Source organism: Epinephelus fuscoguttatus, linkage group LG8 (genome assembly GCF_011397635.1).
Source record: "Epinephelus fuscoguttatus linkage group LG8, E.fuscoguttatus.final_Chr_v1".
NCBI lineage: Eukaryota > Metazoa > Chordata > Actinopteri > Perciformes > Serranidae > Epinephelus > Epinephelus fuscoguttatus.
In genome coordinates, this window is record NC_064759.1 from 34,406,598 (window position 1) to 34,431,234 (window position 24,637).

The window sequence follows — 24,637 nt, forward strand, 5'->3', positions numbered from 1 at the left end:
TAAGTGTTACTTTTGTAACGTATGGTTTTCTGCTATATTTCTATAAAAAAAAAAAATGTTGTCATGTAAAATAATCCAGGAAGAACACATCGAGAACCCCCTACCTCGCTCTCATGACATGCTCAGGTAAAATGGGACAACTAGTAAGGTAAAATGGGACAGTCACATTTGTTCATTTTCTTGTGGATAAATCAGTTCATCAGTTCGGTTTTTCATTTATTAAATCATGAATGTAACCTGTGACTAATTATTAGAAAGACTGTCTAACTTTTCTGCCATGCTTTCACTGTTCCTATGTTGCCTGTTTCCTTGCTACCATTTTGCTTACAGACATGTTATTTTGGTTACGTGTGTGTAACAGTTATGGCTAATTCTGGACTATTGTGGGTGGCATGGACTCACTGCATCATCTTAAATATTTTCATGTGACAAAAATACTTAAAATTTCTGTAGAAGCAATACATTCTCACTCTGACCTTGTCACATGGTTGTTGTGCAAGGTAGCCTAGATGCATCTGTTGTTGACGTTCTGGAACACTGTGTCAACTTCAGCCTGTTACATGCATTATGTCTTTTCAAAATACAATTGTTTTCACAGAAAATGTACAGTTTGCATACAGTGTCTAAGTGCCAGTGTTGTACTGGACCAGGTTGGTAGTAGGGTGGTACATGATGGCATAATTCATGTATTAGGGTACAAGTTGTAACAATGCAGTAACATGTTCTGTGACTGGCTGCAAATATTTAAAGAGCCCAAGATGTAAAACCCTACTTGTCTCATTTTACCTGGCGTCTCATATTACCTGACTTCACACCACCATGCACCTGTTGCCTGGTGAAAGTACACGCAGGGACGCTACATAAGACAAGAGCTGACTGGGGACAATAAAAGCGCATGATAAGGAGACTCGGGCTCTTCTTGAGCGAAGTGACAGCACAGGCAGAGAGCGGCCACAGCTCAGCGGTCAGACCTGCGCATCCACTTGTTGAGTTCACAACAGTTCACCGTCGCTCTATTTAAAGAGGCAGCGACATGGCACGCGCGCTGGTCAGACGGGAGTCAGTGGAAACGGAGATGCACAAGTCCGAAGACACAACAAAAACCTTCGTGTACACCAAGAAGAGGGGCTACGATGTTACTCGAAACCCCCCCTTGAACAAGGTCAGTGTGGAGACACAGTTGTGTGAGTTTGTAGCTTGTTTCTATGGACGAGGGGTGACAAGCTAGCTGGTACCTTCAGGTACTGTAGGAAATATGATAATTCTGACTAGAGCGCAAACGGTAAACTTCAAGTGCTAATATGATTAAGGTAGAATGTAACATAATTTCACAGTTCACAGAGTCTAGCTGGCATTTAGGGTGTGAAGATGCTCAACCTGTGATAGGTGATAGGCCTACAACAACATTTTGCTAATTAGAGACTGTTTTGTCCATGTTAAAGATTGACACCAAGCTTACCAAGGTGTCACATTTTCTCATATATTTCATGACGTTCCTCTTCTACTCACTACAAAAGCAGCTACCTTTATTATTATTTGAAGTATGAGCCAAATGTTTACTATTTTAACACACGCACAAGTCTTCTTTTTGATGTGTGTATGGCCGGTCGGAGCCCTCAAGCAGCAAGTGAACGCAACATTAGCCAGGAGGTTTAGGTATCAGCTTTAGACGCGGTTATATTTAGATTTAAAGAGACCAAACGGTGTTGTCACAGAGAGAGGGGCTTTTCTTTGTACTGCCTTGTCACGTATTGCTTTACAGAGACTGTAATAGTTAATTATTACCATCATAAATGACGACTCAGGCCCGTCTTCCTCAAGTAAGCACCACATAGCCTACAATATGTGATTCAGCATATTGTGACAGGCTGCTGTAAGCTCACTGTGGGTATCCTACGTGAGATAAGTCAAAACAGCCCCTATACATGTTTAAAAATAAAGCTTCTTTTTGCTTTCTCTTCTTTAAGTAAAATGAGGAACAGTGCCAGAAGTTGCTTAGTCATGCAAGAAATAATGCTGAGCAGCTTCCTTGTGGGCCATGAGGTCAAGGGAAGACTTAACAGGTTCTTATTGTGAAGAACTGCCTGTCATTCAAGACTGCTAAGATTTTTAACATGATTCCTCTGACTAGCCATTCCTGTTGAGTTAGCCTGATGTATTTTTTTTTTACTGTGCTTTACGTCCTTAACAAAGAGCATCCGGCAGCCGTTGAGCCTTTCCAGTGTTTTCTCTTGGTTTGTGTGGTGGGATGGGGCCCCAGAGGTCAAGCTGTGGTGACAGGGTCTCTGTCCATGGTGCTGACTGACCATCAAAAAACTGGCTGAATTTAGGGCTACTCTTATGTCTAGTGTGCCCAGCAAGCAGAGCAGGGTCTGACTGCTCTTTGTCAAAGTCAGACTAATTTTAGAACACTTGAGCAGTCTATTTCTTCCCTCGGAGCTGTTTTCTGCACTCTTACTGGCCAAATATGTTTCCTGTAGGCCTGTAGTTGTCTAATCTTTAAACTATTCTGGTTTATTTTACTGCGAATTTTCAGATGCAATACCCCAATCACTATACGTTTTAGTTTGAAACCTGCTCCACTCTGATAAAGGATGCAGTCAGTTCACCACAGTTGGCTGGTGTAAACAGTGAGCTGATAAGTGAGACAGTGGAGTCCAAACAGGCCAGTGTGCGTGGAGCGAGGAGTGGTGTGCCGGTGGCTGCACAGAGACCAGTTTGTTAGGGCAGTTAATGACCCCACTCCTGAGACTGCCACATGCCGCACATCAACCCCGTGTGTTTGTTTTCATGTGTGTAAGTGTGCATGGCGTGGCAGGGTGAGATGACGCATGTGCACAGATGCATTATGACTAAGAGGAACAAATTAGGGTACACTTTGTAAACTAGGTGGGTTTAAATGTCACATTGTGTTGTGAGAAACACCAGGGAAGAGTGGATTATGTTAGTTTAATCATTCATAAAAAAAGATATGTGCAGAAATGTAACAAACCAAAAACATCCACATTAACTTTTAGAATAAATTTAGCAAACAAATGAGACTGTCGATGCGAAAATGGCTCCTTTATGCTGTGTCACACTTAGCAGGAAGTCGGTTTGACTGCATTGTAGCACAACACAGAGCAACATCCTCCTTCTGACATCGAGTAGTATGGTTTATAGGAAATATGGCTCTAATTTGGAGACACACAACATTGGAATGCAAAGATTTCACAATTTATTTCACAACGACACATCCTGCAGGACCTGCATAACCTGATGATGTGGAATGCTGTCACTGTGGACTGAGTTTGTTGTGTAACTAATTTGTAAGGTTATCTCTGTACTTTCTGTCACTGTCTAATGAAGCTCTTTGTCTAGTGAATTTGTACGAACCTCATTTACATCAGTGCCTAGGTTTACTGAATAGCAGCTCCATCATTTATTAATAATTAATTAATTAATTTTTTTTGAGGTTTTTATTTCAGTGTGTAGCTTTCCAGTAGTGTTCCTGATGTATTCAAACCTGAAAATTCAAATTTTGGACAAAGTAATGAATGTATTTTCTTAAGCTCCTCTAAAAACATTTTCACACATGACCTAACCTAGGTTTCTGCACAATATTGTAACTACATAGTAACCCACATACTGCTTTGGACGCCACATTAATTCAGTTATGAAATCACACAATAGCAAACATACTAAATGTTTGAGGTAGTGGGTAGACAAGCAACAAACATATCCTGTAAGGAATCTTGGTGGCTTTGTAGAGAGCATACAGTAGATAACGGCTACAGATCCCCATCAGAAAGAGCTGTCTGATGGCAAGGTGAAGCGGTAAACTAATCTAAATGAAGCGTACACTTAAGCGCTGTAACCCATGTCACTGCTTTGTGGTAAAAGCTGAGTGGGAGTTTCAGTTTGGAAAAACATGGAGAAGAATGCAGATGAACCTGCCCTTTAAGCTCCACGGCCAGCAAATCCCTCATTTTCATCTTTAATTCATAATCACTCTTTTAGCCTCTTATGTCTCTTTCTGACACTGCAGGCATCTTCAAAGAAACACAAACTGATGACATTTAGAGGCACGTACTAGTTAATTAACATAAACATAAATGTTCCAAAGTGTGGTGCTTCATGTGAGCACTTCATCACTGTCAACCAAGTAACTTCCACATGCAGTATTTGTGTCAGGAAACTCACAACAAAAAGAGGGAATGACAAGTCCTGTGTTTAAATATTTATCCATCATGTTGAAGTAAGAAACAGGAGATGAGTGTTTGGCCTCAGGCTTCTGTCAGTGTTGTATTCTGGAACCAATGACTGTGACATGTGCTGTTGCAGTAACGATTTTGCCTTCATGTAATGTTAAGTGCATCATGCATGCAGAGAAATCTGCAACATATTTACTTGACAAAATGAAATGAATATTATTTCCACAATGTTTTTACTTCTGCAGCTGTAGCACAGTCCCCGAGTGAGAAGAAAAAGCTGTTTTCCCTTGCAGCAAAAGGAAAAATGAGTCAGGGTTAATATTGTCATTGAGCAGTCACACTGTGACCACGTATGTCATTACGACCTTTCACCACTGTGGAATTTCCATTGTGTAGGTGTGATATTGAGTGAAATACAAACAGTGCATTTTTTTTTTTTAAGAGAAGATGTCTTCATTCACTACGGTGAATTCAAGAAATGTCAGGTTTGTTGACAGCCTGTTTTCTTGAATTCACCATACTTTTTAAATTGTGTTTTCTTAATGGCTCAGTAATCAAGCAGCATCATTCCATCAGCATCATTCCATGCCAATATTGTCACCATTTCACCCGCTGTGACTTCACATCAGAAATCTTGCTGTTGTTTAGTAAGCAGGCTCCGTTGGTACAAGCCACTCTCTAAGTTGCGACCCTGAAACCCCCCTTTGATTTTCTGTTGCAGTTTGAATTGTACGGAGAGCACTTGTTTTCTAATTTATAATAGTTTCTTTCTTAAAATCTCCTCAGACTGAGGTAATGGCTGTTTGTGACAGAGGTCAATCTGGGACCTACAGCTTCAGCGCTTAAACCTGACCCAGTAAACTGTTTGTTTACATCCCAATTTACACCTTGGGGTCCTGAATGGACCCAGTGTACAAAAAGGCTCTTAAAAAGGGCTACATAGGTTGACCTATATTCATGTGAAAGCATGACCAGTCTAGCACTTAGGATGTTACACTATATTTTGTCTCTTTTAATGAAGGTCTGTTGACAACTTGACCTCAGGCATTCAGGCATGCTGGAGCCTTTGACTAAGTGCCACAGAGACACAGAAATATCATTTTACCCACAGTTTTAAGACAAACACTCCCTCATACATTTTACTTACTGTCATTCTTTCCTCTCTCTCCATTTCCTTAGTTTTTCTTCTGAGTAATGTTAAGAGTGAATGTTACGAGAACCACAGTTCTTTGTTCCTCTGTTTACAAGAAGTCTTTTCTTCTCCCTCTTAAAGTCGGCCATCTTAAATGAGCTCACAACTTGTGTTGTTACATTGTTTTGGAAAAAAAAACTTGTGGTTTAATAAGATTAATGACATGAGAACAAAAACTGGGCATGAAACTTTCAGCAACAAGGATCCGAGGAGCCTGCTTGGACAGTTTGTACACAGCACAGTAGTCTGTTCAATCAGGCCATTAACAAAAACAATGTCAGACTATTAAAACCATAGTTTTTTCCAAAAGAAAAATAATAGTTTTTTTTATTTAAGCCAATCTTGGTTGGTGGCTGTATCTGATCAACCTGAGCTTCTCATCACCTGGCTAAAGTGACCCAAAACACAGCCGCCCTCAAACACACACAGGTTAGAGTCATAGCAGAAAAAAAAGGTTTCTTATGCAGCCAGGTGAACCATCCACTGTCAGTCCTATACATGAACTGGGGCGAGGAAATTGGAGTAGAAGGTAGGAAATGACTGCTAAGGAGTGTTAGTGGCCAGGCACAGGCAGGCTTCTGTGGCGCAGGCAGTGGCACATTGTTGCCCTCCTTCTGATTTCAGCAAGCCCTGGGGATGAAGTATGTTTACCTCCCTCAGCTGGCCCACTTCACCCCTAAGAGAAGCCAGTCACAGCACAACTTGCTAACTGACGCATCGCTGAAAGCGGCCTGTCCTCATCGACAGGCCTCGATTTCCTTTTAATCTTTCCTCTCTCACACTTAAACATGTTGAGCTGACGCATGTGCATGCACACACAGCTTCACCTTACTCTTTGGCTAGAAATCCCTCCTCCCTTTGCTGAGGTGGAACCGGATATTATAGGTGTGTTTTGTGTATGTGCTCACTGTGCAATAAAGAGATGAAGTGGGTTGCGAGGTGTAGAAAGGGTTCTCTGTGGCGAGGAAGAGAGCGCTGGCCACGCTCCACAGAAGTCCTCTGTCTCTCTGCTTGATCACACATTAATGAGGCATCTGTGTGAATCCCAGCCCTCAGTGCGTCTCTCTGACGCTGGTTCCGCCTGCCACAGCCTCGAAAAACAACAACAATAACAACCTCCTTAAAAATGCTCTTAGCACCCAATCAGGGATGCTGTTTCACCTCAAACACTGAACTGAGTGGTCGGTGTGTAGGCAGCCAACAGATGCCCATTCACTGGTTCTGTACTGTAGTTGAAGCAAGCGGCAACCTCTAGGGCTTAAAAATGAAGTGCCAAAACCTGCAGTTCTTCTAATGACCACTTGAGGCTGGCTCCAAAATTGAGTCAATCTTCAGACACCTATGTTAAAATGCCTCATGTTACAACATGACTAAACATGTTTACAGCCTGGTACAAAAAACAGTTTTGGTCTCTATAGCTAATTTCAACATTCTTGACAACTATATGGGGGTGACTTTTTATAAAACTCACTTGTTTACATTTTATTAAGGCTTTAAATGATTATGTCTAGTGTGCCCAGCCAGCAAGGCTAAGTAGGCCTAGCTGTGTTTTCAAGATGGTTTTTTGTTTGCGAAAAATAGCATTATCAAAGTTAATCATAGCTCTAAATGCAACATGCTAACCAAGCTAGCAACTAGCGTCAAGGCTTTTGCACGCTGAGTCAGTTTTTTTCGTCTCAAATTGTTGTACGTCTAAAAATAAATACGACCTCAGATTTTGTCAATCGCGTTTGCACAATGAGTCTGAAACTTTTGTTGTCGTTAAGATTTTCTGAATATGGGTTGATTTTCTGTTTTTTTTTTTTTTTTCATCCGTCAGAAGCCTTTACAGAGCTGTTTGACCGAGAATCAATGAAGAAAATGTGGCAAATGAATTCAAAATTCAAGAGATGCGTATTTACTGACATAACGAAGGAACTGAGAGCCCTAAAATGCTAACTCATTTCCAGGTTTTAGGACTCATTCCTGCAGCACTCTGTGGGTGCTAGCACTTGGTGGCTATGTCCATTCTATTATACACTCTAGGAGGTGAAGGTGACTGTGACAAGTGCAGTCGGCCATAAAGGTTGGAGAGAATGAGAGCTGCACCTCCTGTCTGTTTGTTAACCTCTTTTACAGTTTCACAGCAACTGACTGGCAGGCATACTCTCCTTGTTTGCACAAAAACATCAGACCTGGCGATAATGAATAGTAGACTCACAAAGACTTACATTCAAATACATAAGGCTCCTGGGTGAGAAATGGTGCTGTCATTCAAGCTTTCAGTGCTAAATCCCAAGAACTCATATTGATCCCCTTGATTAAACAGTAATGTGTTGTTTATTGAGGTTTTTAAGATCACTCACATTATGCATCATTTGAGCCTACGAATGCTGAATAAAATGGAGAGCCTGTGCCCAGACAGCGCTGCAATTGGATGCCCCATTTGTAACCACAGGCTCCACACATGACATTGCAAGATGGTTCGACAGATGAAAGACTAAAAGTAAGAATCTCTGTTCATAGTGGGCGCTGAACAAACAGTGTATCTGATTGGGCATTGAGGATGTGCTGGTATGCCAAATAGCGACGGTCCTGATAACCCTCTGTAGCAACTGGAAGTAATTAGGCTCTCATGTTAGACTGACTGTGGGTTTGGCCGCTACTCCGATCGACTTTTGCTCCCAGAAAAGATTTTTTTCCCTCACCAGGTTTGCATTTTCCTTGAGCTAAAACCGATGTAAATAAATTTAGCAACAAACAAACAAATGGCAACAAATATGCCTAGCTTTTAATTCTAAAATGGGAATATTTCTGTATCTTTGTGGCTCTCTGAATCCTTCCCTTTGGGTATGTGTCATGCTTGTTGGTTGCGACTGATTTGCTGAGTTTTCCATGGGAAGCATAATGTGCTCCAGCTGGTCTGTATTCCTAGCAAGGCCTGATAAGGGTTTTATAATAGTGCATGCACTCTAATAGAATTATGTCACGATTGGTAAAAGGTGCCAGTGAGAAAACAGCTGGATGACCTGGCGCTGACTTTACTAAATGCAATCTGGAACTTTGATTCCCACTGAGTCACCGTGTCAGCATGACACAAGGATAAACGTTTGTTTTCTGCACAGTCAAGACTTATAAAAGCTTTATGCTGACAGTTTTCTGTGGTGCTAAGGCATTACAGCAATGCTTTGTTTGTGCTGCTAGCCAGGGTTCCCATGGACCTTGGTAATCTTTCTACATTTATCAGTCTCTCAGCTCTCTGGCCTCTGTCCATCGTATGATCAACATTTCACATGCGACGGAAAATCCTCTGATGGATATTTGTGATGATAGCAGTGGTCTTAAAGTAAATAACTTCACTGTTTTTTTCTTGAATGGAAAAGATAAGGAGTAAACTATGAGCCCCTAATGATGCTAATTCTGACAAATGTCAAGTTTTATCCCATGAGTCCTTAAACAGTTCCACATTTTTGGAAATAGAGTTATTCACTTTCTTGCTGAGAGTTAGATGAGAAGACCACATCAAATCTTCACAATAGATATGAAGCTAGAGCCAGTGTGTGACTATCTCGGCTTTGCATAAAGACTGGAAGCAGTGACATGTCACAGTGACAAGAAGACTCCAGGAAGCCGTGGCACATAACATACATTTTAAACAAATGAGATAGCACATGTTGATTAGTGAGCTTTAGAGGTGCAGGGCGGCAAAGTTTTAGCCATAGTTGTGGTCGGTTGTGCACTTTTTCACAGACAAAAATATCTTAACAAGTACTGTGTTACAGACTCACTGACTTTTCCTCTTGCACTACCCTGAAGCTGACGTTTGAAGTGTGACTGAAATCTCTTGACAAATAGTAGATGGATTGTAAATAAATTTCCCCATCCTCTCAAAATAAATGTAGTAATTTTAGTTAAACCCTGGCATCATCAGGTCAAAACATGTTAATATGGTATGCCCAGTAGTGTTTTATGACCACATACCTGCAAAACTAATGACATTCCCATCAGCCTCAGCTGTACTTTGTAGTTATCAAATGTTAGCATGCTAACACACTAAACTAAGATGGTAAAAATGGTAAACATTATAATATCTTCTAAATGCCAGCATGTTTAAGGATTGGTATATTTCAACCTGGACCATTTTCCCTATATTTTTGTGTCCAAGTGACTAATCAAGACAACAATTGTTTTAAATTAATCTAGTACTGAGCGAGGATGCTGCAGCTGGCGGTAGCGAAACCGGCTGCGATGTAACCATTCAGGGTATGTTTGCATGACAACTTATGTCCACTTAAATTGCTTGTTTTGCCACTGACAGGCTGAGATTGTCATTATAATTGCCTGACAACATTATGTAAAGGATCACTACAGAGATAGACCTTATTGTTAAAGGGTAAGATCATTTTTCTTTGACCAGAAACAGCCCTGAAATTGCTATCATTGAGTACACCAGACTCCATTTAGATGAACAGTATTTTTCTCACTGTAAAACACACTTAATCCAAAGTCAGTGGTAACAAAATAAAATTCACAAAAGCCATTTTGGTTCCTCTTTTCAATTTTCCAACAGTTACCAACTCTGGTCTGGTTTAGATAAACCTATGATTCACCCAGTTAGATGTGAAAATATGCTGCTGTCTCTATACACACTAAAAACCTTTTAAAAGGAGTCTGGTTTGTTTAGTGATAACAATTCCAGGGCTTTTACTAGTTAAAAAAAAAGATCTCACTCCTTAACAAAAAGGTCTGTCTCTGTAGGATCCTTTATTTAAGTTGTCAGACGACTCGTATGATAATCCACGTACATTGATGTACATTGATGGTGCACAATTGCTCTGAGTGGTTACATCGCAGCCTGTTTTGCTGCTTCATGAAAAAGCATGGGAAAGTAGGGTCCGGGTGGAAAAATACGGACATTAAACTTTAACATTGTCACTGTGAGTATGTTAGTGTGCTGATGTTAGCATTCAGCTTAAAAAACACCACTGTGCCTAAGTACAACCCCACAGAGCTACTAGCATGGCAGATGTGGAAACATCGACTGTGTTGCTTCTCACATTTTTCATTTTAACCTCAATCATGTATGAGTAAGAGTAACTTTTCCCAAAGACCATTGCACAGGAGATTCTGACGATACTATCCTGTTTCTGGGTGGGGCAGAAATGATGTGAAAATGCTAGTTGTGTGCAGGCAGTTTAGAGGTGGATGACAGTGGTTATGTGAGGTTGAACTCGATGATGTTGGCAGTCAGATTACAAGCCTTCGTTTAACTGAGCGGTGAAAATGGAACAAGCCTTTCTCTGTTTAGTCTTTATGCAGAGCAGCTGCACTTGTCAGTCCCTCTCACTAGATGGATGGCAGAGCTCTGTGGATATGTGTGTGTGAGGGAGTGTGTGTGTGGGGGGGGGGTTGTCCCAGGTGTGGCCAGGTGTTTCAGGTTGACCGCACACATTGCTGGTGACCAGACATTCCTCTGATGGACTGGAGTGGATCGGCCAGACAGAAAGAAAGTGCACCCTCGTTCCCCTCCACTAACCAACCTCAGCTTGAGCTTTACACACACACGAACACACACACATACACACAAACGCATACTTCAACATATTCATAAACCAGTTCAAATGGGTTTTTAACGTGCAGCCCCATAAGTGCAATTATCAGTGTTTTCTTCAGGGATGGCTCAAAAGAACTGAGTGTAATTTAATCCGACTCTCAACTCAACAGTTTCTGCACTCACACACAACTGTGATGCTGTGTTTATTCAGTGGCAAGTCCAGGTCTAAATAGCCCTGACTCCTCAGCTCACTTTTGTGTGTTTTTTGTAAGGTGGTCCTCATTCATGTGAGGACAACGGAGAAGCCATTAACTTGTCCCAGACAGAGAGAAGGAGACAGTCTGAGCCTCATCACCTTCCTATGAAGCTCATCTCAAGCATCCCACCTCTTTCAGCCCCTGCTGTCTTTTCCCCTCCTCCGTTCAATGCAGCTTTTGTCTGTTATTTCAGAGTGGTGGAGGTCTTGCCATGTCTTAGCAGTAAGAATCTAAAGGCAGTATTTTGTTTCAGCATTCTGCAACATTGTGGATATATGAACATGATGTAGTACAAACCATTTTCCCAAGGTCAGAGAGATGGTTATCATTGAGACTGATGCTGTGTTGACTGACAGGTTTTGTGTGTTTGCAGCCTCATAAAAACACTGAGGAGATTTGTGATAATGGGCTGGTTGCGATAAAGAGTTGTAAATATGTTGGTTTATGGGCAAAAGGCCTGGTCACACCAGCATTTAAAATCAATTCATCCCTGTGGCATTGCTACGATAACTGGATTTGCATATGGGGGCAATGTAAGTGTAGCCTATGCATTTTTTTTGCTCAGCCTTTGAGAACTTTGATACGTTAATTTGTGCCATTGACCAGTAGAAAGCTATTTTGACAGTGTTGACCTATGATTGACTTGAGAGCTGGATGGTCCAAAACGGGGGACGCTATTGTAGCTTGTTTTTGACCATCCACTTTTTAGCTGTAACCAGCAGCAGTATGGCTCGCTCTGACACTTAAGTTGATCCATAAGATCTATGCAGAACCTATGCCATAGCCTACGCATGTGGCCTACGCCATTGTGAGCATTTATACTTGTGCGGTGGTGCGTCTGTGTCACTCTGCAGTTACACCTCCAAAACACTAGTCAGCTGCGGGGTTTCTGTATAGTGCTGTTAAGTTTAGTTAATTCAAAACACAGCCAAAACACACATTAAACCTTTCAATTACAAGTACACAAACAAAGCACTTGTCTTTTGCTGGACACATTTTCCTCATAAATACGACATGCTAATGTTTTTAGCATAAGCCTGTGGCATTTTACATTGTATAAATTAGCCAGGCTAGTTCTAGCTGTTCCTCTAGTCATATGAAGTCAGGGACAAATGTACATTTAAGGAAGGTATCGTTAAAAAATTCGGCTGCATTACAGCTCACAAGGTTTACCGCCAAAGCTAAATGCTAAAAACATTTTCCGAACAAATATATCATCCTAGTGTTAGCAAAAGCCTATGGCATTTTACATTGTATAAGTTAGCCTAGTGACTAGCTAAGATTTCCTTTACTCATATAAAGCCAGGATAAATCACACACAACACTAGCCTGAGTGTCAGACTGAAGCTCCCAGAACCTTCAGTCTGACATGGCTTCCATTGAAGGCGATTTACAAGGGGGAGGGAATTTGATTTTTCCCTAACCAATCAGTAGAGATCAATGACTCACCCAGAATCTGACGTCATTAGTATCCATGCCTCGGGGGTGCCAAAAACAAGCGAGCATTGCCCGTTTAAAATGTCTCCGTCGTTGTGCACGCCCAGCTGCATCGCCGTTAAATCCAGTTTAGCAGCTTCCTTAATTTGGTCCTCCATTAACGTGAGTAGTGGTGAAATACCTCGATAGCATTGTTAATGTGGTCTGTAGGATCTGTAGCGGTTGCCATTGTTGCTATCCTCACCAGTTATCCACCGGTGTACACCTTGACATCAGTGTGGCGCTGATTGGCTAATCACTAGACCTGCCCCCACCTACGGCATTCATTGGTCTGTCCATCGTTTGGACGAGATAAATCGCAAATTCATTGCAGTATGCCAGACCAGAGATGCAAGCCTACTCAGTTGAGTGGGCAGGGTCTATGGTCTGGAACCAGGCTAACACAACACATAAAATACTATTTTGGGGGGGCTTTATTGTCTTCACAATTTATTGTTTATCTGTGAAATAAAAGTAAATAAAAGCTTTGTTTCCACTGAGGAAAATGGTTTCAGCCTACAAAAATAGCCCGGACATCTGTTACTTGGTCAATCCACTAAACATTTCTCCACCCAATGGCGGCCAAAGTTTTCGCCCTAGGAGGTCGTGTGTGTGCTTGTGAAGGTGTGTGTTTGTGTTTACGCCAGTTGGCTATAAGGGGGCATGGCAATGGGATTGGCCTGTTGCAAAAAGGCGGTTAACTTTCAAATAGGTTCAATGAGTGGATGTATGGGTGTACATGCCACAGCTATTGCAATTTTGTGCTTGTATTTTATCCTCGTCTGTCTTATTGTAAAGTGGAGTCGTTTGCAGAGGTGATGGTACAAATATGTCTTTTAAATAAACTTTGTGAACTTATTGTTCTGTTGCAAGCTGGCTAGCGTGTTAGCAGATATCAGCTCATCAGCTATGGGAGTTTACATACCAGCCCTGTGAGGTGTCCCTATGTGACCAAGTTTCTGAACCAGGTATTAACATTTTGGATGAATTTTACTATGCCCCTTTCTGTCGTAAGGGGGCCTAAATTCTTCAACCTTTACAGGGTAAAAAAAAACAACACTCTTACCACTATCCCCTTCCTGACTTTAAGTGCTCTCATCACTAACAGATCCAACACAAACAAGGATGTTAGAAAAATGTCAAACTCCCTATATATGTGTTTCTCTCTGAAGGGAATAGCTGTGCCCTTTATCACTGACCAGGAGCTACAGCCTTACTGGTGACAGTGTTATGGCTTTTCCTGTCTTTTAACAACAGTGATGTTTGCTTTGTGAGGGGACAAGTTCTTTGCTTTCACATTTTAACTGTCTGGGTGCATTTAGAGAACCAGCTGCCAAGTAGATGGTCAGAAGAAATTTCTGTCATCACAGAAACAAGCAGTGACAACAGGAAAGCAGATTTCATTGGAGCCCTTACATTATGGTTCACCTCCCCTGGAGAAGTCACAGAGGTGAGCGTGGAGATTGGCTCACTGCTATTTTATAAAAAACTAAAAGAGGGGCTATAATTCCAGTGCAAAGAGAGCTGTAATTCACCTGTTGGCTGATTTTTAGAATATTCTTGTTGTTCTATTTGTGACGACAGCATTAGACAGTTATTTTGAGACAGCCTCTGAAATTGGATTGGCTTTCTGTAGGACCACAAACAGATTAATTGGAGATTTCCTGTGCCAATAAGACAGTTCAGCCAGCAGACACTTCACTGTATAAGCAAGGACATCTTGCTGTCTGTGTTCTTGAGGATTTTGCTTGTGGTTTTTCTTCTGTTTTAATGGACTCTCTCCACATGACTCAGTCGCAGAATATTCCTCGGTTGTTGTTCCAGAAAAAAGAAAGTATAAAAGTGTTTTCATTAGGAGAGATTCACAAACACCTGTAATGTCAGACATGGCTGTCAAAGCCCATACTATCACCTGAACACAGCCAGTGAATGCTGAGGCATCACTAGCCAGAAGTGAATTGCCTCGGAAGGTTTGGACATTTTCCCGGCAACGCTCAGGCTCCTAAGGGACCTGAACTGAGGAGCATGAAAAGGCTGCCTCAGGGGGATTGGCTGCGTTTGAAGAACCCTGCATGTCTGCTACCTCCACCCACTGGAGGCTGCCCTCCCTGAGTCAACATCGGCTCGGTTTTCAAGGCTGTTTGACCAACAAGCGTGTCTGTACATTCACAAGTTGACACCTCCTGATTTAAGGAGCCTCGTGCTTTCATATTTGCTCAGGATGAGGAATTTAAGACACTCCTTTTGGTCTGTCTCAGAGCTCAGTGTTGCTAGGTGGGGATCATGACTCATGAAAGTTAGGTAAATTAGAGGTAGAGTTGCTGTCTGCTCTCTGATGGCAGATTAGGACAAGAGATGTGCTGTTATAATAGATACCAGTGCAGCCAGAAGAGCTGACAACTTCAAACACTATTTCAGGGCTCTTTTTTTTTTTGCATTAGGCCAAGATTGCTTCTCTTGTAATTTACACTTGCCTTGTTAATTGAAAGCAAAATAGAAATGGCAACAAAATATAGTTGAATAAAATCCCAATTAACATGCTTAAAATATGATTATAGTACAATAAAAATATGTCAAACATAAATCTAAAATACAGTGGCACCAATACAAAAGAGGAGGAACAAAAAATAACAAACATCCATGTGCTACACAGTATTGCTGGTACCAGACCTAACTTAATTCAGACGTTACAAAATTTAACACAGACAAGGAAATATCTCCTTACCACTAAATACATTGCGTTACTGCAAATACACAAATTAAATCAGAGTAACATTGTTACAAAACACAGTTCTAATCCAAATTTCCTGCCATGATGTACATGGGAAGTTTTCTCTTTGTCTGAAAAATGAAGCCAGCAGTCAAGTGCCAAAAACTGCAGTTCCTCTAATGGCCACCTGAGGCTGGCTCCAAAATCGAGTACAATCCCCATAGAAACCCATATTTAAGTACCCATATTTACAGCAGAAAATAAAAAAAACATGTTTACAGCCTGGTACAAAAAAAGTTTTGGTCTGTAATGCTAATTTTAACATCCATGACAACTGCACTGGGGGTGAATTTTTATATAACTCACACATTTACATTTTGTTAAGGCTTAAAGTTATGTATAATAAAGGGTGTGGTTACTTTGAGTGACAGGTTGTCTGAAAGGCGATGGCACACTCTATGAGTCACATCCACCCCTCTTGTACAAATTTTGTCACTTATGGCTCCAGAAATCCAAGATGGCCACAGCTTGGACACAGTTACACACACTTAGCATTGGCGTCACTTTTTAGACCCGGAAGTTGCCCTTTGGTGAAAACAAGGTTAGCTTTTTGGCCGATGTAGGACTTGTTATGATGAGTTACTTTCAGGTACATAAACTACTGCAACCAAAAACCACAGGAAATAATTTCTCATACCAGGAAAAGGGATGCTACTGTTGCTCTTGATGACAAAAGTAAATCAATAACACCCTTCTGTAAAGTGAATACTCTGTAAAATAGAATGTACCAAGTGGTTCTTGTGTGTTATGTTATTGCTGATGGAAATCAGTATTCCCTGTAAATATTTGGTTCAACACCACGGACTGTATAGAATAATGGATACAGCTACCATGACGTCACCCATTGGTGTGTGGAATCAGTCTTTCTGATGACAAGCAGGGGGCAACTCTGCTGGTTGTGAAAAGATGTCTGGTTGTATAAACGTCTATAAGAAAGAAACCCCACTTCTCACCAGATTTAATACCCTAGTAAATATTTACCTCATGATTTTATAGTCTCAATTGCTACTTTCGAGTCTTCTTCAATACAGCATGATGTTCATTTCCAGAAATAATGGTACCATTTAGAGAAAATATTTCATAAAGCAGGTATGCTGCAGGGTATGGTTACTTTGTGATTAACAAAACGCTAGCATGCCGACCTATCAATCGAGATAGTGGCATAGCATTTTGTAATAACTGACAAAGCATCAGTCAGGTCCACGTTTACATATGGTCACCTCTGGCTCCAAAAAACCAAGATGACGACAACCAACATGCCAGACCTAAGGCTTCAAAATGGTAGTCCACAAAGTAAAGGGTGAGGTCACATTGGCTATGTCCATTTCTTTTATGCAGTCTATGGTTTTCACAGAGGCAGCAGCACTTAGTTGATATAATACAGGCAAGCTCAGGTCATCGTAAGCCTATGAATTGAGTGTAATGTCATTTTAACCAGAAAAAAAAGGCTGCAGTGTTTTACAAAGACCTTTAATCAAACCAACAGTGAGACAGGCCAAACTGTTTTCCTAAACCAGACGTATGAAATGAAGCTTGAAGAGCAGGCTCACAGAACTTCATTTCTGCCTTGATTGCTCCTCATTTTGTTGTGAGCGTGCTTTTTCTCGCTGCTTCTATCTGACAGCATTATTAGTACAGTGCAACCATGTTGACAGAGAAAACACTAGTTATCTCTCTGATTAATGGTGTTTGGCCCCATGAACAAAGATTGAGTGCCACAGTCCTCGGCCTGCTAATGACTGAATTTGTTTGGGAATGAGAGTACACATGCAGGCCCTACACGGCACATTTGTTGGGAGGCATTCATTGGGAAAAGCTTAGTCAGGCAGGCAGATCCTGAGAAGAGAGGGATCGGAGCTGATGTGTGCTCTTTCTTTTCCTCCTGAGAGGAAGGGATGGATTTAAAGGGCTTTATGCGCAGGGCAATCCTCTTGAACCCTGCTACGGTTGCCATTATAGCAGGAAACAGATGGGGGGCATCTGGCCTTTTGCTGAGAAAATCTACAGGATTTGGACACAATAGGGCAACCTGGTAGTCTATAGCACCACACTAAATACAAACATATTCAGAGGTGAGAGCCTACAAGGGCAACAAATTCATACTGATCTGTCATTTAGCTTCATATTCAGTCTTAAAGAAATACTTAACCACCCAAATAACCTTTTGTATATAAACTATTTACCCGCTCTTAACCTGAGTTTGTGGATAAATCTTGCATGCCTCTAGTGAACGTAGAACGGAAAAACAGAGAAAGTCTTGATGAATTGAACTAATAGGGTCTGTATTAAACAATAGCAAAACTATATCAAAAACATCCATCTACACAGTCTCACACAACTCGTGCAGTATAATCGGAGTCTTATTTATCCAGTCTTATGTTCAGCACTTCCCAAGCAGACAGACCCCTTATCTATGCTCTCTTCAAAGCCAGACTCCATTGACAAAAACAGTATATTTACCTTGCTGAACACGGGAGGTGCCAGTTGACCAGCAGCTCCCTTGTTCAGTAGGTATATTAACCATTTTGTCAGTGGATTCTGGCTTTGAAGAGAACATAGATAAGTCACTCTTTTAGTTCAGTTCCCTGTTGGAGGGGGGCTTTCTATTTGGGAAGCACTGAGCATATGACCGCACAAAATGTCAATGAATGTTTTGATACAGTTTTGCTGCTGTTAAACGTGGACCCCTATGACTTCAATTCATCAAGAATTTTCTTTAGTTTTTGGATTCTTCGTTCACTGGAGGCATTTAGGAAAAACAATGTTTTCTTCATGAATTCAGCATAACACTGGGTGAGTAACTGATATACAAATGGCCATTTAAGAGGTAAAGTATTCCATTAATAAATCAGATTAAGGCAGATTATACTTGAGATTCTTTTATGCCTTAATGGCAATGAATGTTTAATCTGGTATCACTTTGTGAAAGAGACTCTATCCATGTCATTTGCTTTCAAACTTTTGTTGAACTTTACCTTTATCTTCCCACAGAAGTGGAGTGAGATAAGCCATTGTGAGATATCTACTGTGTGCAAGTCTAAGCCTTGTCAATACTGAGTACAATAAAACTATACTAACTTGGAGACAAAGGTTTGTTGAACTCATTGGCCCATTTTCAGAGACATTGTACAGTCTGTATGTTGAGGCGTTGTTTCCGTTCTGCTCTATAAATTATTAACAGTCTGATTGTGTGTATCATGTGACATCCGTGGCCTATACATTCCTGCACTTTTTCCATTTCCTTTTAGGACAGATAGACAAATAGCAAATGTAAAGATTAGACATGGACTATAAATTCTAACCTTCCTGTAGTGACAGGCTCTAATCGTAGACATATGATTTACTGTGCACTGTGATGTATGGGAAAATTTTAAACCTTGTCCTACTTTTAGCTGGTGTTACAGACCTTGTCATAAAGGTGGTGTACAGTATTGTGCATTTCTTTTGTAAAATGTCTACTGAATGTGACTTTATGACATTATTTTTCACATTCAGTGTATGCTCTCTGACCTCACTTGGGTCATCTCTAGTGATGACCAGCCTCAGTACTGTTGTCTCACATCTTGCTCTGAAAGACCCACTTGTCTGGTGTATCTAACAGGTGGTCTGGTGTTTCTCCCGTTGGCAGGTTTATTGAGCTCAGTGTGCAGTCATGTCTGTCACTGGTGGTCTTCTAACATGGGGAGGACAGCGACAGGAGATAATGAGCTGTCTTTGAGTGCCTCTAAGCCATTACAGGATACAGGCAATGAGTAGTAGACTGTTACTGTACATTCATTAGCTAATCTGATGTTACCTACAACCACTGTACAGATCTTTGTCCAATTTCATAGTGAAGGTTCTATCAGGACTTGACCTTCAGTTAGATCTCCAGATTTAGAGTCCAGACAGCTGATCATTACACTATGGGTCCAATTGTTTGACTTCACAAAGACTTGAAACTCACTTTGAAAAAAGCCCCAACTTTAAGACAAAGCCATTACACAGTTGCAAAGTGCTTCATTCAGCCAGTAAATTGAATTTTACTTTGAGAGTTCTATGCTCTGGGCTCGTCCGGGATTTGAACCCGGGACCTCTCACACCCGAAGCGAGAATCATACCCCTAGACCAACGAGCCACTGGAAAAGCATCCAGTTTTTCAACATGGCAAAAATACTGTTAAACCTGGCACCTTGGCTGTCAGTGACAGGTCATCTTTCTTGTGGAAGGCATCAGATGAAATGGATAAAAACAGTTAATATGTGCTTTCCCTGCAGTAAGATGAAACCAGGGGTCTGCAATAGTATTTTCTACTGAGGACATTTTGACATGTCACAGTAGGAAAAGCACCGGTATGAACAATGAAATAATAATGACTGAATTCCGTTCAGCTGCTTCAGTGTCAGGGTGCTGGTACTGTGCATGCTGGCTCACTGTCCCACAGTCCTCATTTATTGGCACACTTATGTATAGCTTATATATAGCTTTACTAGTGGTTTTCCTACTGTGACATGCAAAGGAAAAGGATTTGTCTGGGACTAAAAGCTCAGGACCCCTCACACCCAAAATGTGAATCATACCCCTAGACCAACAAGCCCTTCATCGAAATAGAGTTTGCACTTTCTTGTGTGATAAATGCTGCTCAGGTTAGCAACAGATGTCCACAGATTAAATGGTTGAACCTCATTATTATATGCATTTTTGTTAGTCAGTCGTTTGCAGGTTTTTGGTCTTTAACCCAAGTATCATATAAAGTATAAGTGTAGTATATAAAAGTTAAGGGATCGCCAAAGTTATTAAAACTTATCTTGAGTAGGACATAAATGTCAAAACCAAACTTGGCAATGGCAATTCATCCAATAGTTTTTAAGCCACAAATGTTAACCTGCTGGTGGCCCTTACAGGAAAAGTCATGGGATTCATTAAAGGGGACCTATTACACTTTGATTACTTTATCTGATAAATAATGTTACATTGTCGTATGTTCATATTAATGTTATAAATAAGTATGTAAACATGTCTAAGAGTAATCCCTTTGAGCATAAACCTCAGGCTTCAGATTCATTGCTACATTGCTACATGAAGCTACATGCTAACATCAGGAGCTCATGTATTTTTGGTTGCTTATGTTGATAATTTCTCCTTGATTTTGGATCATATTCCTGCTAAAACATGTCTGATTGTGAAGATTTTGGTTTAGAAGCTTTTACTGGTGATTTTTCACGGTAAAAGGTGCCACAATACACAGTCTCCCAGTTGCAAATACACTGCTATAAATAGCTACATGCTAACAGTCGTCATTCCCCAACTGTAATGATGGTGCAAAGACACTGAGATACAGAGCATTTTTAGGGTGAATACAGGTGTTCCAGCACAGACAACATGAGGAAAATATAGTGTTTTTCAAACAACAAAGCATGTAAACATGTCTTAGTATAAACCCAAAAATACAAGAATGAAACAGAAAATGAGTATAATAATTCCCCTTTAAGATTCATCATCTGAGACCAATGATTGTGTGTAGAAAAGGTTGTGCCAATCCCTCTTTTAGATTTGTGTTGTCATGTCATGGAAAAGTCAGGGCTAAAGTCGTAAGGATACATCATGTAGGAATCATGAATGCTTTCATAAAATGTCTGGAAGACCAATCCGCCAGTTGTCGAGAGTTACTGGGATTCAGTCCGAACCAAACGACAGACAGACCAACAATGTGATCCCTAAAGCCACATCGTAAGCATGGTTAAAAATCCAATATTGCCATATAGCACTCATTGAGCTTCTCAGTTTATAGCCCTTTTATGATCCTGTTCATTTTACTGGTCCAACTGATATTACAGCACTGCAAGATCAAATATTTGACCTAATAGATGGGTCAAAAAAAATCTTTTAGTGTAATGGTTCCCATATGTCATAACATCACATCATTATATATCAGTGGCTGATTGTACATTTCTTTTTGATGGGTCAGGTTTTGGGTAGATATTAGTTTATTTACTGTGGGCTACATATCTGCGCTGTCTTATATTCAATACAAAAAGCTTTTGCACAAAGGTTAAAGATGTTAAATGAAAAGCAGAAACAAAATTGTCATCTCTCCCCTTTCATGTGGTTGTCTTTATGGCACTTGAGCAAACGTTTGTGTTACCATGAAGTCGTTACAGGAGATTCATTGTGGCCATTTGTAATGGAATTTCCACCAGAGAAGGAACTTCCCTTTTAACACAGTGGACCAACCTCAAGGTAGCTCTGGAGTGTCTCAAGGTTCCCCTCAGTACAAACACTCTCTCTCTCTCTCTCTCTCTCTCTCTCTCTCTCTCTCTCTCTCTCTCTCACTGTCTCTGACACACACGCAAATATGTGCACATGCAGTCATGCATACAAGCATGCACATACAAACTAATGTGCACCAGGTTGTGCAGGGTTTTCCATTCTTCAATGCTACACCTGCAGGCAGAGGCAGAGACCATAAATAAACCACCCATTCACCCTCTGTGTACAATTAGGATCATTTAAGGAAACCCTCACTCTTACTTTTCAGTGACAGAGAACACTTAAAGGCCCTTAAGTGGCACGGAGCTTATCGTGCAGATTCGTAGTTTTAGGTCAGGTGCTGCATCGTCTTGATGACTAATTGCAAAGGTGCCAGACAAGAGATTTTTAGGGTAACACTGTTGCACCTGTCATGTGTTGAACAGAAAAACAATCAAATGTGTCAGAGAGCAGAGGCCAGCGAGCGTATGATTCTCTGGCATGTGTGAAGCTCTGAAATTAAAGAGTGTGTCCAAGAGAAAAGGGTCATTTGAAAGCCTTTTTGTTTGCTTTTAGGGTGTGTGTCAATGCTTCATCTCCTTGGGAAATGAGCACAGACATCTCTGACCTTCATTGTCACGAAGCTGCCTCAGACTCTCAAACTCCTGAACGTTGAGACTTGGAATATTCAGTTTTGCTTTGACTGAAATGTATTAAAGCAAATGTCTAACTCGATAGACTTCTCAGACTCTTTTGACACACTGTGTACATTCTCTGAAATTTACAAGCGTTTTGGTAGCCATGTGCTTACGTTTGTTTTTGGCTTCCAGTGAACATGTGCTAACCGTGTGTCAGCCTAACCGATCTGCCTGCTCCGCTGAATAATTTGATGTGCTTCCCTGGCTCTAGTTTCAGAGGAACCCCTGATTGAGTGATCTGCAAAGCAAAGCCACAGAGATGATTCTATTTCTCATGCTTAAACATAAGCAGATACAGTATGAGACCAGACAGGAGTGTAAGCAGAGGACATTCGGAGTGGGTCTGAGAAATCAGCACTGGTGCATGCGTATAGATTTAACCTTGTTTGACAGCACTTTGATGAAAATGGTGACAAGTACATTGGCAGCAGGATTGGTTAGTGGGGTCGGGTCGCAGCTGAAGGGCTCAGGTTACTGTTCCGCTAAAGTAACCTCGGGAAATTACTTAACCTCCACTCACTCCAGGGACGCTTCCACCTGGCTGCTGCTGCTGTACGAGCAAAAAGTGAAGTCTTCTTAGGGAAATGTAAAGTTTTACAAAGATGATAGATGAAGAACGCCAACAGTGGATTCCACAATGATCACTGACTGCACATAATGTAACTCATGTAGTCATAGTTCATACTTTTCTGCAATGTTTGCATCATTTAACAAATAATACAAAAATATTTTATCTCAGTTATTACTTCTGACTCCCGTAGAAGTGTGCTACCGGGTATTTATATCTGCAGAGATTCTGCCCTCTGCCTGTCTTTTCTTGTTTTCTTGTTATTTTGCCGTGTTTGGGACGTTCCTGAGCATGGCATGTAGATGAGGTCAGGACTTCATAAAAAGGTAGCAACCAGGTGCCAGGCCATGAGCAGCACACATCCAAGAGGAAGCTATAAAAATTGCAGACACAGCACCAAAAAAGCACAAATATATATCATATATATATCTGAGGTTGGCTTTCACTTTATGTAGCGATACTGGTTAAATAGTAACTGACAATTCCTGCATTTAAGGGTAAGTTGTGATATTTTATATTTTCATTATTATCATCAAGTGCTATGAATACAATGATCTTGATCTCTTATAATTGATCTTACTGACAAGTTTTGTCTGTGTAGCTAAGGTATGATTTATCTCTGTGCCATAAAGCTCCATTTTTTTGTCCCACAAAACATCAATAAGCCATCCTGTTGCACTTGGTGACATGTTTCTTAATTACTAGAGCACCAAATGTGGATTAATCTGCCACTGAAAACAGTCCTCAACAAGTTCACTTACACCCAGTTTGAGTAACACTGACTATAAACTACAGTGTCCAGCTGTCTTTAGAAATTGGAAAAAATGACACTATATATTTGTGAAGTGTATGTCTTTAATACATACTAATGGGCTAGGAGCTGAATGCAAGGTAGGGAATTCACATAATATTGAGTGACTGACTAATATATGAAAACAAACAAATAATGCTATCCTTGTCCTTAAAACGTGAATAATGAAATATTTAAGAATGAAGTGGTTGGTGACATCCTCCATTCTGTTGTATATTATGATACATAATGTATATAGAGAATGCAATATTCAGCGTCAGGTCAGAAGGAATATGTGGTTTGGTGTTAGGACCTAGAGATGTGTCATATGAGCTGCTGTGTAGCCGCAGCAGGATGATTGTTTCAGGATAGATGGCCATTCTTGTGTGGCTACTGTTTCCACTTGATTGCTGATGCCTGTAGAATTGATAAAGTGTAGGGTGACTGCCATGGCCATTTGGGACAATGAGTGCAGTGATGCCATTAGATTTCCTTCCTCAAAATCAGGAAATGCATTCCTGTGAAGCGTGGGCCCAAGATGTGGTTTAAGTTTACCATGAAACCCGCAGAATTCGACTTTTTGAAACCCAAGAACATCTGCGGACAGACTCCATATGGGTGTATAATTTAGATGATTGACAGTGACACTGATCCTGAGACCACCCCCCCATTGTGTAAGAGATATCCCATCATCCAGTGCAAAATGAGTGACAGCAGCTATTCTCTCAAGTGCACACACCCTCCTCCCTTTCTGCCTTTCTAAGTGGTTCCGAGAAAAGAGAGAAGAGATGGACCAGAGATGATTTATGAGTAAGGAGGACAAAAATTTGTAGGGGTATTGTAGAGTTAAAGGGAATGGGTCAAAAGTTTAAGCATGAGGGCCAGTATGTGTATTTGACAAGATCCAGTCCAGTGCCTGCCTCAGTTCAGAA

General features: G+C 40.9%; 1 protein-coding gene and 1 non-coding gene across 2 annotated transcripts in view; one reads left to right on the forward strand and one right to left on the reverse strand.

Annotated features, from left to right (window-relative positions):
* Positions 1-816: 816 nt before the first annotated feature.
* me1 (malic enzyme 1, NADP(+)-dependent, cytosolic) overlaps positions 817-24,637 on the forward strand; it is a 108,830-nt gene continuing 85,009 nt past the window's right edge. The window contains exon 1 of the mRNA XM_049584685.1: positions 817-1,162. Within this exon, the coding sequence (XP_049440642.1) occupies positions 1,034-1,162 (129 nt within the window). The 5' untranslated portion in view covers positions 817-1,033. The remainder of the gene's footprint in view (positions 1,163-24,637) is intronic.
* Positions 19,467-19,538, reverse strand: trnap-cgg (transfer RNA proline (anticodon CGG)). The gene has a single exon. It is a non-coding gene; the product is annotated as a tRNA-Pro (tRNA).